General features: G+C 44.5%; 2 protein-coding genes across 7 annotated transcripts in view; both read left to right on the forward strand.

Annotated features, from left to right (window-relative positions):
* The first annotated feature begins 112 nt into the window (after window positions 1-112).
* SHLD3 (shieldin complex subunit 3) lies at window positions 113-5,099 on the forward strand. Of its 2 annotated transcripts, none has more exons than XM_061342669.1 (2): window positions 113-245; window positions 3,141-5,099. In XM_061342669.1, exon 2 carries the CDS (start codon window positions 3,276-3,278, stop codon window positions 4,023-4,025), a length of 750 nt encoding a protein of 249 aa, XP_061198653.1. In that variant the 5' UTR covers window positions 113-245; window positions 3,141-3,275; the 3' UTR covers window positions 4,026-5,099. The 2 variants fall into 2 exon arrangements, with proteins under 2 accessions (XP_061198653.1, XP_061198654.1); XM_061342670.1 differs by having other exon boundaries at window positions 114-245; window positions 3,250-5,099.
* Window positions 119-16,149, forward strand: part of TRAPPC13 (trafficking protein particle complex subunit 13) — a 40,747-nt gene continuing 24,716 nt past the window's right edge. For 4 of the 5 annotated variants that reach the window (XM_061342662.1, XM_061342663.1, XM_061342664.1 and 1 more), the window contains exons 1-4: window positions 119-245; window positions 6,707-6,775; window positions 8,313-8,412; window positions 8,959-9,043. In XM_061342662.1, coding sequence (XP_061198646.1) covers window positions 200-245; window positions 6,707-6,775; window positions 8,313-8,412; window positions 8,959-9,043 — 300 coding nt within the window. In that variant the 5' untranslated portion in view covers window positions 119-199. Of the gene's footprint in view, window positions 246-3,520; window positions 3,662-6,706; window positions 6,776-8,312; window positions 8,413-8,958; window positions 9,044-16,149 lie in introns of those variants that run through there. The other variant, XM_061342666.1, reaches the window with a different exon arrangement.

Below are 16,149 nucleotides of genomic sequence, written 5' to 3' on the forward strand. Positions count from 1 at the left end.
CCTGTCAGGGCCTTCTGGGGGCTGTAGTTTCCTCCTGCTGCGGCGGCGTCGAGCTGCATTATGGGACAGCCGTGTTCGGGCTCGGCGGTATTCACAGCGCAGGGACAGTGGAGGCGGGCTCATCTTGGCTTTCTCCTCCGAGCGTTTTTGTTTACCGCCACCAGCAGCGTTTTGGCCCGTCGGCGTGAAGGCTGGCACCATGGACGTTAACCAGCCCAAGCAGGAGCATTTGCTGGCTCTGAAAGGTACTGCAGCGCGGCCCACCGAAGCCCAGCCGCCCTCCCTGGCTGCAGCCCTGCCCTCGGCCCACTCGTTGCTCTGGGGCTGGCTCTAAGAAGCGAGGCGAGGCGGCCGGGCTCTGCTCAGGGGGCAGCAGGGAGGCATGGGCTGTGGTCATAAAACAAGCCGTCCGCTTCGGAGGGGGGCCCGATTCTTTTCCTCCGAGAAAGAAGGCGAAGGAGGGAGCAGGCCGGCAGGAGGGCACAGGGCGGGAAGTGGCCGAGGGTGAAAAAGAGGCGGAGGTGCGGTGGCGAGCTATTGTGTGTGTTCGTCTTGCGTGGCGGGGTCATCGAAGTCGTGCGATGTATTTGCATTTTACACAAAGTTCTCAGCAGTTACAGGGAACAAAAAAAACACAAAAAAACCAACCAAAAATCATAGAATAGTTAGGGGTTGGAAAGGACCTTAAGATCATCTAGTTCCAGCCCCCCCCTGCCGTGGGCAGGCCCAGCTTCCACTGGACCAGGTCACTCCAGGCCCCATCCAGCCTGGCCGTGGACATTGCCAGGTATGGGGCAGCCACAGATCCTCTGGGCAGCCTGTGCCAGCGCCACAGCACCCTCACAGTAAAATACTGGTTTAATTTCCAGTTCCCTGCTGTCACTTTTGCTTGCTTGGTGTCATCCCCTCACCCCCTTAATGGTTTTGCCCCTTTAATCTCATACTTAATGCACCACTACAGGGCTTGCATCCTTGATTCAGGAATCACAAATAGCAGAAATAAAAATAATGTCTCACATATTTTGCAGAATTCATACAGAAATCAAGAGAGCCCTGTAAACAATTTGTTAATTTCTGCTGGCATTTTGGGTACCAGTAAGTCAGCAACAGAAATTCTGAGGAGTCTAGATCTACTTTAACGTCATCTCAGTCGACATAATATTTTTAACTATTCTTATTTACAAATAGGTGCTGCTTGTTAAGTAGGAGTAATAAATAGTTGGTTAAAATCTCAGTTCTGTGAGCATTCTGAATCAGTGTGGCTGCTTAGATGAATTAATGCAGCTGTGTACATTATTTCAGAGCTCATCTTATGTCCATTTACGAGTTTTGCAGTACTCCTGGAGAGAGGCTTTTAATGGTGTCTGCATGTCACTGTAAGTTAATAACCATAGAATCATAGAATAGTTAGGGTTGGAAAGGACCTTAAGATCATCTAGTTCCAACCCCCCTGCCATGAGCAGGGACACCTCACACTAAACCATGTCACCCAAGGCTCTGTCCAATCTGGCCTTGAACACTGCCGGGGATGGAGCATTCACAGCTTCCCTGGGCAACACATTCCAGTGCTTCACCACCTTCACAGTAAAGAACTTCTTCCTTATATCCAATCTAAACTTCCCCTGTTTAAGTTTTAACCCATTACCCCTTGTCCTATCACTACAGTCCCTAATGAAGAGTCCCTCCCCAGCATCCCTGTAGATCCCCTTCAGATACTGGAAGGCTGCTATAAGGCCTCCACGCAGCCTTCTCTTCTCCAGGCTGAACAGCCCCAACTTTCTCAGCCTGTCTTCACATGGGAGGTGCTCCAGTCCCCTGATCATCCTCGTGTCCCTCCTCTGGACTTGTTCCAACAGTTCCATGTCCTTTTTATGTTGAGGACACCAGGACTGTACACAATACTCCAAGTGAGGTCTCAGGAGAGCAGAGTAGAGGGGCAGGATCACCTCCTAATTCAAAGATTAACAAGGCCTTTTTTGAATATATGAATACACACACACATTGAAGCCAAAACCCTGAGAATGTTATCAGCTGACATTACAAACACATTTCAATAGTAATTAATTCAAAGCAAAGAGTTATATGACAGGTAATTTTGCCTTTGTAAGAAATCAGCGTAATCCTTTGTCCTGTGTGAAAATTGGTGTGGGCTCAGGACTGATTTTGCAAAAGCAGTGAGAAAGGTATCAACATGATTGCAAACTTGTTGGGCGGGACAAGGATGGGAGAGCAAGAGAGTGCATGTTAAGTTCTACAGTAGCATTTGTAGGGCCATGTTCTGTCCCCCCATCCCTCCTCCCCACACCCCTGGACCTTACTATAATCTTTGTATGAAAGAAAGCAATGATGTATGAAAGTATAAAGTCTTTAAGGGCTTATTACTATTCCAAAAGTCTGATAAATTTAGGAAGTATCAGGTCTTTAAGTTAAGGACTGAAAGTATGGTTGCATGTATTGCTCGGAAGCCCTTAGACTATAACTAAATGTGTAGTTCTGATATGAAATGGAAGCAGGCAACTTTAATTTGCCTAAAGAACTTCCCTTTTAACTGGTTACTGTGAAAACTGATATATCAATCAGTACTATTTCAGAAAGGGTTTTTGTAGCACATTCTAGTTGCTTTATATGCCCTTGCTTAAATGTTGAAGTGTAGGAGGAAAGCACTTAGGAAAAAAAAAAAGGTAAATTTAAAAAAATAGACACCAGTAATTCTGTGTCTTTTAATATACATCACAGTAATACAGGAAGAGTAATGACAAATGGACAGGAAGAATGAGATATTGACAGTAAAAGAATACTCTTGGGAAGGTCAGTGTTGAGTAAACTGTGTGCATAGAGGTAATGTTCAGCATACAGGTAATGTTCAGCATACTGAAGTTACATGGTAATGGTGGTGTACAGCTGCTAATGTTCAGCCTGGATAAAGTAGAATATTCTGATACATATCTTGCTTATTTTTACAACATAACTTTGGGGTTTTTGTGTTGTGGTTTTTTTGGTTTGGGTTGTGTTTTTTCTTTTTTGGTTGGTTGGTTGGTTTATTTGGGTTTTGTTTTTGTTTTGTTTTTTTTGTAAAATATCCTAGCAGTATTTTTCATAATATGGTAGTATCTTATTTTTTTATAATACTTCTGCTTTAGGTCCTGTTTTCCACTGATCTTTGCAGCACGGGGCAAGCAAGTGCTTATAAATAAGATGTTTCAGTCTAGATTTGAGAATCCTAATCAAGAAACCGTTCCCTTTCTTAAGAATAACTGGATTCCTCCTGTACAAGCATGGAAGTGGTCTTGCATTATCGACCATATCAGAGAGATCTAGTAAAACTGCAGAACTTTGCAGAAGCAGCAGTGAAGGAGTTTCCCATTCGTCGGTTACCAAGATTTACACCCTGGTTTCCAAATGATTTATACAGACTTCCCTTCAAACCAAAAAAGCAGCCACCTGTTATTTCTTGTGAGGAAGCAGAAGAATTGAAACAGCTTTCTACACCTTCAGAGTATGTTACAGGAGCTCCTGATTGTGACTGCACAAAATACCTCCTTGAGTTTCAGTCTGACGTGAAACACGGGCAGACTTTAATGCAAGCACAAACTGTTCACAGACTAATTAACTTGGATAATCAAGGAGACCCACCACCTAACAGAAAACAAAAATTGAAAAGGTCTTGGAGTGTCTCTCTCCCTAGCCCTAAGCTTAAAGAAAAGATCCTTCCTTTATCTCAAGAACTGCAAAATAATTTAGAAAGACTAAAACTGCATGCATTTTACAGAGCAAAGTGGGTAATTGAAGAGTCTATTTGTAATAATCAGAATTTGGAGGACATCTGGGTAAAGCTGAATAGGATTATCAAGCAGAATGAATTGCCATCTTGCAACGCTACTATCCAAAGATCTGTGGGACAGATATGGATTTTCTGTGATATATTATACTGTGAATATGTTAGAAATATTCTTAGGGAAAAGCTAAGCCTTACCGATAAGATGAATTTACTTGTACATAAGTTTGGAATTATATTTAGTTTGTAATTGATAGGTGGAGATAAAATTGCAATTTGAAGTGCTAGAGTTTTTAAGCAGCTTAGGTTATACAAGCTTTAGAACAGCTGATGAATTAATGAACAGAAAACTGCTGAATATTACTTTTCTACAGTTTTTTTAGCTGTAATAATTATTTACTAAGATGAGTAAGTTTCTGCTTGGCTTAGTACTGCATTTTATAGCTTTTCTCTACATTGGTGGTCTAACGGACAAAAAATAAAAACTCCAGACTATTATGGCAAGCTGTGTCAGATAATTTCAGTCAAGCAAAGTACATCCTCACTGTGCTTCTTGGAAGTTAAGAGAAGGGAGAATAATTTTAAGTGAGTTGCTATAATTGTTGTAAGGATCTGTAATTATTTTTGACATGGAGACTTTCAAGATCTGATTATTTCCTGAAAGTAGTGTGTGTGGGCTCTTCAATGGAAGCATAGTTCTCATAAGAAATCAGACTTATTTCTATTCATGTGTAAGCTGCTTTAGTAACAACTTAGCACTTGCTAGTTATGACTTCGGTAATAAGATTCTGCCCCTCACTTTCCCTGGATGTTTCTGGTCTTTTGTCTGTAATTATACTGGGGAACAAGAAAGCACTGACTTCCAGCTACAGGTCAGGAAATTAAGAAGTGGGACACTTCCATCTGTGAAAATGTGTTTGTTGTCATTGTGGAAGATAAAGGCCTCTGAGGCTTTAAATGTATTTTATGTTAGTGAAAGGCAGAATTCAGCATAACTTTTTTTTCACCTGAAAGAACAAGCTTATTCTTTGAAATATTTTATGAAATAAATTTATTTCAAGGCAACACTGTCCCTGCCAAGTTGCAGGGTGAGTAAAGTAGGTAAACTGCGATCAGTGTAACTGCAATAGTATGTATTTCCGTTAGGCACCCCTACTAATTCCAGATAATTTTGCTATAGCTGGAGGTCAAGGTCTGTGGCATCTGCAAGAGGAGGAAAATGAATGGTATTTGTAGATTGTTATCATTAACATTGATGGAATAAAAGTGTATGTAAGCATTTCACCCCTCTGTGTAAAAACTAAATAAAATACCCCTGGACTTTCACTTACCTTTTTCTTTTGATGACATTGTTATGTCAGAATAATTACATTATTATAGGCATTACATATCTTCATGTAGTTTAAAATTAAGGATGTTGCTCAGTGTGGATCATTGACATGTATTTCTAAACTTTGAACAGTAAGGAAGTCTTATATTGACATTTCGGTGTTTTTGACATTTGGTATTACCACTGAGCAAAATTGATGTAAAGTGCTGTCTAGAGTAACTTCAGGTCATGATTAGCTTTGAAGCTTGTATAGCCAAGTCATTTCACTGAAATTATTCTTCTGATCTTAACGCTAATATTAACAAAGTCTCTTTGTACATCAGCATATTGAAAGATATAATGGAGTAGAATGCAGCGTGATTCAAGTTTTATTTAATGTTGTGTTTTGTGTCCAGGATAGTAGAAGAACAGATATGAGACGTTGTCCTGCAAAGAGTATTTTCTAATTAATTTAGTAGTCGTATTAAGTATGATCATCTGCGTATCTTAATTTGCGCTTTGACTTCATTACATGATATATTTATATATCATGTTAAATGAGACTAAACTTGATCTCTTACAGTTCCTTTAGAAACAGGCAGCAAATACTAGTTTCTACGGGCTACTGTAAATTTGAATAATATTAGGTAACTCCCAATAATACAATCTCACTACACTTATTCAATTATACTGACAGAAGAGCTAAACAAACATCTTACTAAACAGACAGGTTGGTGTGACTGTTCAGTGGTAGCTGTCAGCTTTCTGCTGCTTTGGGTTGGCTTGTATGTGAATAAAAATTACAGAATTATAGAATCAGCTAGGTTGTAAAAGACCTTTAAGATCATTAAGTCTGACCATTACCTCCAAACTTTCAAGACCACCACTGAACTGTATCACTGAGGGCCTCATCTACACAGTGTTGGAACACTTCAGGGAGTGGTACTCCACCACTGCCCTGGGCAGCCTGCTGCAGTGCCTGACCACCGTCTCTGTGAGGAAATTTTTTCTAATATCCAGTCTAAACCTTCCCAGGCATGCCTTGAGGCCCTTACCTCTTGTCCTGTCACTTGTTACTTATGAGAAGAGACTGATCCTTACCTTGCTACAATCTCCTGTCAGGCAGTTGTAAGGAGAGCAGTAAGGTCCCCCCTGAACTTTCTGTTCTCCAGGCTAAACAACTCTAGTTCCCTCAGCTGCTCTGCATCAGACTTATGCTCCAGACACTTCACCAGCTTCCTTTCCCTTTTCTGGGTGTGTGTCAGCATCTCAATGTCTTTCTTGTAGTGAAGGGCCCGGAACTGAACACAGGATTCAAGGTGCACATTCTTGTGAACCAGTACAGATCACTACATACAAGTGCATATCAAAATAATTAAATCAGAGGAATAAAGCAAGAGGGATCAATGGCATCACCAGAGCTCTTTACTGTCAGAGTGTCATGGAGTTCGTTATATTGGAAAAGACCAGGTGATTGATCCCAAAAGTTGTTACCCTTTATCAGACTAAGATTTGATGGTTGTGGGTTTTTTTGGTGGAGAGCAAGACAAAACTGTACTTCGAAAATAAAATTTAAAAATACTTTTTTTATTGACTTGTGGTTTATTTCTTTATTTTTGCAGTGATGAGGCTAACCAAACCTACTTTATTCACTAATATTCCAGTGACTTGTGAAGAGAGAGATTTGCCAGGTATGTCTTTTGTACTGACTGATTATTACGTGCATATTAGCAAGTTTATGCAAGGTGAGCATCTGAGACTTAGATGTCAGAGGAGTATTATAACTCCCATAGACAGTAATCTGAAACAGCAATATGTTTGGTGTTTGGTGTTTGGTAATGGCTATAGGAAGATACCAAAGTGCACTCACTCTACAACTCTTCACCTGCAACTTTGAAAGCTTGGTGATGTTGTTGCAAACATAATCTCGAAGTCTGAGTAATTTAACGCACAAGACAGAAGGTGCTTGTGAATGAGAAATGTGTAATTGTAGGGAAGTTTGGTGTGACTGTCATCTTTCTGTGGAGAAAACGCCTCAGTAATTAGAATCAACACAGGAATGTTCAATTGAAAATAACTTTCAAGAAACACTACTTTGAATTGTGTTATGCTTGGCATACAGTCATAAATCGGAAATCCCTGGGTTGTCCCCCAGCTGCTATCTAGAAGCTGTGTATAAGAGGCAAATAAAAGATTCAAGAAAAGGAGATTGTTTGGAAGTGCAGAGCAAGTAGGGGAAGAATGTAAGTGGGGTTGATTAGTTCTGTTATATAATGTGCTTTGCTCAGGCAGAATTTAGAATCATAAAATAGTTAGGGTTGGAAAGGATCTTAAGATCAGCAAGTTCCAACCCCTCTGCCGTGGGCAGGGACACCTCACACTAAACCATGTCACCCAAGGCTCTGTCCAGCCTGGCCTTGAACACTGCCAGGGATGGAGCATTCACAGCTTCCTTGGGCAACCCATTCCACTGCCTCACCACCCTTACAGTAGAAAACTTCTTCCTTATATCCAATCTAAACTTCCCCTGTTTAAGTTTTAACCCATTACCCCTTGTCCTATCACTACAGTCCCTAATGAAGAGTCCCTCCTCAGCATCCCTGTAGATCCCCTTCAGATACTGGAAGGCTGCTATGAGATCTCCATGCAGCCTTCTCCAGGATGAACAGTCCCAACTTTCTCAGCCTATCTTCATAGGGGAGGTGCTCCAGTCCCCTGATCATCCTCGTGTCCCTCCTCTGGACTTGCTCCAACAGCTCTATGTCCATTTTATGTTGAGGACACCAGAACTGCACACAATACTCCAAGTGAGGTCTCATGAGAGCAGAGGGGCAGGATCATCTCCTTTGTCCTGCTGGTCACGCCCCTTTTGATGCAGCCCAGGATACGGTTGGCTTTCTGGGTTGCAAGCGCACACTGCAAGCTCGTGTTCATTTTCTCATTGAACAACACCTCCAAGTTTTCCCTTAAAGTTTAACGTTAATTTGAGATTAGCCTTTGGGATAGTGCCATTCAGTAGATACACTGAATGACTTGTTGGACACAAGTGCCTGAAAGTAAGTTATAATTTCTAGTTGGGCCTATAGATATGTATTTCTTCCCTAAACAATTTGGTTGTAAAAGGAGTATGTCTGAAATAAATTGCAATATGTGATTAAATGTCATAAATGTAAACAAAGGTTTAGAGTTAGCAAATGTTTAGATACTAGCAATTTGGTATTTCTACAGGTATTCTCTTTAACCAGCTCATGAAAGATGATCCGTCTACTGTAAAGGGAGCAGAAACTTTGATGCTAGGAGAAATGCTGACTTTGCCTCAAAATTTTGGGTAAGAATGAATTATTGTAACTGTAACATGTAAGATTTAGGATTTATTTGATGATAACTTGTTTATTACTTTTCTTTCTTTTTGAACGTTGTTGTTATGCAGTGAGATGGTCAATCATCTTAAAAAAAATCTATGGCTTGATTTATAATGTGACATAATACATAATTGGTGCTACCTGATGTTTCTTGTCCATAGCCTGACTCTGAATATAATAAGGATTGAAAATTGAAAGAAATTTGCAGCTGTAGGTGAATTATTAATTTAATACAGTAGTATAAACCATATCCGACACTGAGAGTTTTCTACAGTGATTTTTGTGGGCACTGTAAGCTATCCTATTCTTCTGAGATTTTTATCTAGAAAAAAAGTCTTGATTTTTTCTTTTCTGAAGCTGTTTGTCTTAGAAGGATGACTTTTAGAAGTATGGCAAAGATACGTGAATATGTGTGTGTGTATATTTCATTAGAACTTAAAGGGGCTTCAGTGAAATATTCTGTATTTTTTTAAATAACTGTTACTGCGCTTTTTTTTTTTTTTGTAACACAGAAATATATTTCTGGGAGAGACATTTTCCAGTTACATTAGTGTACACAATGATAGCAGTCAAGTCGTCAAGGACATATTGGTAAAGGTATGTGAAGATAAATCTACTTACTAGATATATAAAAAAATGAAGTATGTTGAGTATGTTTTCTAACAATATCTTGTGTGGTTAAGGTAGATATATGGACTTCACAAAATACCTTTTTCCAATCCAGAAAACATACTTGGAAATTGGAAAAAATAAGACAGTAAAATAGAAATTATAGTAGAAATCTTTAAAGATTAAAATTAAAATTCAAAACTAGGAGTGTATTAAAAAAATTGTTGTATTATTGTCTTGGTTTAAGCCCAGCTGGTAGCTCAGAACCATGCAGTCGCTGGCTCACTCCCCCCCCCCCCCCCAGAGGGATGGGGAGGAGAATGGAAAGAATGTAACTCCCACAGGTTGGCATAAGAACAGTCCAGTAACTAAGGTATAACACAAACCCACTACTGCTACCACCAATAGTAGTAATGATAAGAGAATACAACCGCTCACCACCCGCTGACCGATACCCAGCCTGACCCAAGCAGTGATCTAGCCCTTCTGGGTAACTGCCCTAGTTTATATCCTGGGCATGATATGCTATGGTATGGAATACCTCTTTGGCTAGTTTGGGTCAGGTGTCCTGTCTCTGCTTCCTCCTGGCTTCCCCTCCTCCATGGCAGAGCATGAGACTCAGAAAGTCCTTGGTCAGAATAAATATTACTGAGCAACACCTAAAAACATCGGTGTTACCAGTGCTGTTCCCAGGCTGAAAGTCAGAAACACAGCACTGCACCAGCTACTAAGAAGGAAAAAAATGACTGCTACTCCTGAATCCAGGACAGTATCCACCCCTTATTCCATACCATTCATGTCATGGTCAGATCAAACATTTTTCAATATACCATCATTGTTGTCTCATATATATATGTATATATATGTATATATATGTGTATATATATATATATATATACACACATCCACACACACAAAGAGAGAGATATCATTCCTTAGTGCATGGACCAATCCCTATAAAGCTGCTGAGTTCATCCGGTCCATGATGTTGGGCTCCATCTCTTGTAACAGTCATTCAGAACAGGAGAGACAATGTGCTGTGTTGGATTGTTGCCTGCTGATGACACCGTGGAACTCGTCACTGCTGAGCTCATCTGGTTTCATCAAAATTCATTCTTCATTGGCATGATGGTCGGAGGGAAGTCAGAGCCAGTCGCTGATGACCTGAAGACATCTAGTTGGTGGGCTATAAAAGTGCTACATAGGAGGCAGCAGCATATAACTGAGTTCATTGGCTGTTTTCCCCTAAAACCAAATCCCCTTGAGGAACACATCGGAATTCCCCATCTTCCCGCATAACCCACCAAGTGTATCTGGATCCCTGAGCAAAAGCTATCCCACAAGTAGGTTTGCCTTTACCTGAAGCAGGAATAACCCAGACTGTGTTCCCCAGCAAATTCTTCATGTGCACCACAGGAACTTTATCCGCTTCTACAGTATGTGAAAGTTCTGACTGGGCTGGGCCATCTCTGTTGGCAGATCCTCTGGTATTGACCAACTAGGTGCCTTTGGTAAATGTGTATCCCAGTGTTTGAAAGTCCCACCACCTGTTGCTCTCAGTGTAGTTTTTAACAGCCCATTGTAGCATTCGATTTTCCCAGAGGCTGGTGCATGGTAGCGGACGTAATATACCCACTCAAGGCCATGCTCTTTGGCTCAAGTGTCTATAAGGCTGTTCTATAAATGAGTCCCATTGTCTGACTCAGTTCTCTCTGGGGTGCCGTGTCACCACAAGATCTGTTTCTCAAGGCCCAGGATAGTGTTCCTGGCAGTGGCGTGGGGCACAGCATATGTTTCCAGCCATGCGGTGGTTGCTTCCACCATGGGAAGCACATGGCGCTTGCCTTGGTGGGTTGATGGGAGTGTGATATAGTCAATCTGCCAGGCCTCCCTGTATTTGTACTTCAGTCATCATCCTCCATACCAGAGAGGCTTTAAACGTTTAGCTTGTTTAACTGCAGCACATGTTTCACACTCATGAATAACCTGGGCAATAGTGTCCATTTTTAAGTCCACCCCTTGATCACAAGCACATCTGTATGTTGCATCTCTGTCCTGATGGCCTGAAGTGTCATGGGCCCACCGAGCGAAAAATAATTCACCCTTATGTTGCCAATCTAAGTCCATCTCAGCCACTTCAGTCTTACCAGCTTTATCCACTTGTTGGTTGTTCTGGTGTTCCTCAGTGGCCCAACTCTTGGGTACATGAGCATCTACATGGCGTACCTTCACCACCAGGTTCTGCACCCGGGCAGTGATATCTTGCTGCAGTGCAGCAGCCCAGATGGGTTTACCTCTGTGTTGCCTGTTGCTCTGCTTCCATTGCTGCAACCACCCCCACAGGGCATTTGCCACCATCCATGAGACAGTATAGAGATAAAGTACTGGCCACTTTTCTCATTCAGCAATGTCCAAGGCCAGCTGGATGGCTTTCACCTCAGCAAACTGACTCGATTCACCCTTTCCTTCAGTTTCTGCAACTTGTTGTTGAGGACTCCATACAGCTGCCTTCCATCTCCAATGCTTTCCCACAATACGGCAGGACCCATCAGTAAACAAGGCATATTGTTTTTAACTTTCTGACAGTTTATTATATGGTGGGGCTTCTTCAGCACGCATCACCTCCTCCTCTGGTGACATTCCAAAATCTTTATCTTCTGGCCAGTCCATGATGACTTCTAGAATTCTGGATGACTGGGATTTCCTGTTTGATCTCGTCTAATTAGTGCAGCCCACTTACTCCATGTAGCATTGGTTGCGTGATGTGTAGAGGAGACCCTGCCTTTGAACATCCAGCCCAGCATGGACAACTGGGGTACCAGGAGGAGCTGTGCTTCAGTGCCAGTCACTCCTGAAAGCAGCTCGAACCCCTTCATAGGCTGCCAGTATCTCTTGTCATGGTTGGTGCAGCCGCTGTGCTTGAGGTTTGAGTAGCACCAGCAGCTGTGCTGTCTGTTGCTGTTGGGGTTTGGGTACCTGCTGTACTTGTCGCTGGGGTTGGTGTAGTTGCTGTGATTTCAATTGGATCACGTGTGTTGTCTGTTGTAGTCAGCGTTTGAGCAGCTGCTGTACTTGTCACTGGGGGTGGTGTAGTTGCTGCACTTGTTGCTGGGGTTGGTGTAATTGCTGTACTTGTCACTGTGGTTGGTGTAGTTGCTGTACTTCACAGTATCACAGTATCACAGTATGCTAGAGATTGGAAGGGACCTCGAAAGATCATCTCGTCCAATCCCCCTGCTGGAGCAGGAACACCTAGATAAGGTTACACAGGAATGTGTCAGGTGGGTTTTGAATGTCTTCAGAGAAGGAGACTCCACAACCTCCCTGGGCAGCCTGTTCCAGTGTTCTGTCACCCTCACTGAGAAGAAGTTTCTTCTCAAGTTTAAGTGGAGCCTCTTGTGTTCCAGTTTGTACCCATTACCCCTTGTCCTATCATTGTTTGCCACTGAGAAGAGCCTGGCTCCATCCTCGTGACACTCCCCCTTTATATATTTATATACACTAATAAGGTCACCCCTCAATCTCCTCTTCTCCAAACTATAGAGACCCAGCTCCCTCAGTCTTTCCTCATAAGGGAGATGCTCCACTCCCTTAATCATCTTAGTTGCCCTGCGCTGGACTCTCTCCAGCAGGTCCCTGTCCTTCTTAAACTGAGGGGCCCAGAACTGGACACAATATTCCAGATGAGGTCTCACCAGGGCAGAGTAGAGGGGAAGGAGGACCTCTCTCGACCTACTAACCACCCCCCTTCTAATACACCCCAGGATGCCATTGGCCTTCTTGGCCACAAGGGCACAGTGTCGGCTCATGGTCATCCTGTCGTCCACCAGGACCCCCAGGTCCCTCTCCCCTACACTGCTCTCTAACAGGTCGTTCCCCAACCTATACTGGAACCTGGGGTTGTTCCTGCCCAGATGCAGGACTCTACACTTTCCCTTGTTATATTTCATCAAGTTATTCCCCGCCCAACTCACAGGCCTCCAACTAGACTCTGCCCATAGACTACAACTCTCTGGCTTCTCTCCTTCAGCCAGTTCACAGTCCACCTCACTACCTGATCATCCAGACCACACTTCCTCAATTTAGCTGCCAGGATGCTGTGGGAGACTCCGTCAAACGCTTTGCTGAAGTCAAGGTAGACCACATCCACCGCTCTGCCATCATCCATCCACCGTGTTATTTCCTCATAAAAGGCTACGAGATTGGTCAAGCATGACTTCCCCTTGGTGAAGCCATGTTGACTGCAACTCATAACCTTCTCATCCTTGATATGCCTTAAGATGGCACCAAGGATAAGGTGTTCCACCACTTTCCCAGGGATGGAGGTGAGGCTGACTGGTCTATAGTTACCCGGGTCCTTCTTCTTGCCCTTTTTGAAGACGGGAGTGACATTTGCTTTCCTCCAGTCCTCAGGCACCTCTCCCGTTTCCCAAGACTTGGTAAAGATGATGGAGAGCGGTCTAGCAATGACCTCTGCCAGTTCCCTCAGCACCCGTGGGTGCATCCCATCTGGACCCATGGATTTATGGATGTCCAGATTGCACAACTGGTCTTTAACCCATTCCTCATCGACTAAGGCAAACCGCTCCGTTGACCTGACTTCATCTGAGGTCTCAGTGGTACAGGGCTCTTCAGGACTGCCTCCAGCAGAGTAGACAGAGACAAAGAAGGCATTGAGTAACTCTGTCATCTCTGTGTCTTCTGTCACCAGGGCACCCGTCCCGTTCATCAGCGGGCCTACATTGCCTCTGGTGTTAGTTTTACCTGCCATGTATTTGAAAAAGCTCTTTCTGCTGTCCTTGACCCCTCTCGCCAGATTTAATTCTAAGGAGGCCTTAGTCATCCTAGCAGCTTTCCTACATTCTCTAGCAGCAGCCTTATATTCCTCCCAAGTGACCATCCCCTCCTTCCATGATGTGTAAACTCTCCTCTTCCACTTGAGCATACCCAGCGAGTCCCTATTTAGCCACGCAGGTCTCCTGGCCCTCTTCCTTGACTTCCTGTGTGTCGGGATGCTCTGATCTTGAGCTCGGAAAAAGCAGTCCTTGAATGCCAACCAACTATCTTGGGCCCCTTTACCTTCAAGCAGCCTAGCCCATGGGATTTCCCCTAGCAATTGCTTGAAAAGGCCAAAGTTTGCCCTGCTAAAGTCCAGGGTTGCGATTCTACTTGCTATTCTACTGGCCCTACCACACAAGATCCTGAATTCCACCATCTCGTGGTCGCTGCAAGCAAGGCAGCCCTCAACCTTCACTCCTTCGACCAGACCCTCCTTGTTAGTGAGGATGAGATCCAGCAGCACAGCTCTCCTGGTTGGCTCATCCACCATTTGCATGAGGAAGTTATCATCCATACACTGGAGGAACCTCCTGGACTGTGGCTGGGTTGCCGAGTAGTCCTTCCAGCAAACATCAGGGAAGTTAAAATCCCCCACGATGACCACGGCCTGTGACTGTGAGGCCGCTCTCAGCTGCCTGTAGAAGGCCTCGTCAACTTCCTCACCCTGATCCGGTGGCCTGTAACAGACCCCCACAACAGTATCGCCCCTGCCAGCCTGCCCCTTAATTCTCACCCACAGACTCTCAACTCGCTCATCATCTGTCCCTGGACAGAACTCAACGCATTGTAGCTGCTCTCGCACATAAAGAGCAACCCCACCACCCCGCCTGGCTGGCCTGTCTTTCCTGAAGAGGACATAGCCCTCCATGACTATATTCCAGTCATGTGAGCTGTCCCACCACGTCTCTGTAATTGCCACCAGGTCATAATCTCCTGACTTAACACAGGTTTCCAGCTCCTCCTGCTTATTTCCCATGCTGCGCGCATTGGCGAACAGACATTTCAGGGAGCGAGCCGAGCACACCGATTTCACCCTAGGATTACAGGAGGCCTCCCAGTCTTCATCAATTCCAGAGTGCTGTCCCACTGAGGCAAGCCCAGCTACAACCCTGTCCCCCTTCGAATCTAGTTTAAAGCTCTCCAAATGAGCCCTGCTAATCCGTGCCCCAGCATCCTTTTGCCTCTGTGCGATAAACCTTTCCCACATGCCAATGTCCAGACTGGTGCCCTATAAAACCAGCCGTTATCAAAGAATCCAAAGCCCTGCCTGCAGCACCAGCCTCGAAGCCAATCGTTTATGGACTGAATTTTCCCATTCAGTCCCACATCATCAATGGAAGATGGAAGGAGTGAGGAGAAGATCACTTGAGCCCCAGAGTCTTTCACCATCCGCCCCAAGGCCCTGTAGTCTTTCTTCATCCCCCTCAGACTGCGGGAAGCAGCTTCCCCCTCACCCGTCTGGAAGACCAGCAGCGGGTAGTAGTCTGTCGGGTGCACCAGGTTGGGGAGCGCCCTGGTGATATCCCTGATCCGGGCTCCAGGCAGACTACACACTTCCCTATGATGAGGGTCAACTCTGCATATCGGGCCCTCTGTTCCTTTCAGAATGGAATCACCTTCTACAATGACCCTTCTTTCTTTCTTATCAGAGGCAGTCTTGAGGTGTGAAGTCGACCGCTTTTTCCTATGTGGCCTTGTAGGCGGGCCTTGCACCACATCCTCACCTACCTCTCCTTCAAGATCCAGGGCCTCAAACCTATTACGGAGGGACACCTGGGGAAGCAGGGCAGGAAGGGAGGAGGGCTGCCCACGATGCCGAACCGGGACTCGCTTCCAACCCTCATCAACTTTTTGGTCCCCTACCTCCGCGCGACAGCTACAGGGCAGGGGCTGTCTCAGGCCATCCCCCTCTGTCTGAGAGGGCAGGGGGTCCATCCCCTTTTGGGGGGTATCTCCCTGGAGCCGTTCCAACTGGCCAGCCAGGGAGTTACTCCACCAGTCGATCTCCCTTTCACACTCCCTGATGCTCCTCAGCGTCTCAACCTCCTCCTTAAGTTCAGCCACCAAGCTAAGCAGATCTTCTACCTGCTCACACCTCACACAGGTGGAATGCTGTCCTCCCTCCCCCGGCAGCAGCAGGCTCTGGCACTCCCTGCATCCAGAGACCTGAACAGCCACAGTCTGGGACGGGGTCTCTGTCTGAGTTGCTACAGCCCTCTTACTGCTAGCTCTCTTTCTGGAGGCGACCATACTGG

This window comes from Neopsephotus bourkii, unplaced genomic scaffold (genome assembly GCF_033783945.1).
Source record: "Neopsephotus bourkii isolate Nb327-2 ecotype Australia unplaced genomic scaffold, CSIRO-AGI_Nbou_v1 NB_1810, whole genome shotgun sequence".
Lineage (NCBI taxonomy): Eukaryota > Metazoa > Chordata > Aves > Psittaciformes > Psittacidae > Neopsephotus > Neopsephotus bourkii.

What these genes read in the sequence shown, in the direction of transcription:
- SHLD3 (XM_061342669.1), top strand. Translation starts at nt 3,276, where the DNA reads ATGGAAGTGGTCTTGCATTATCGACCATATCAGAGAGATCTAGTAAAA.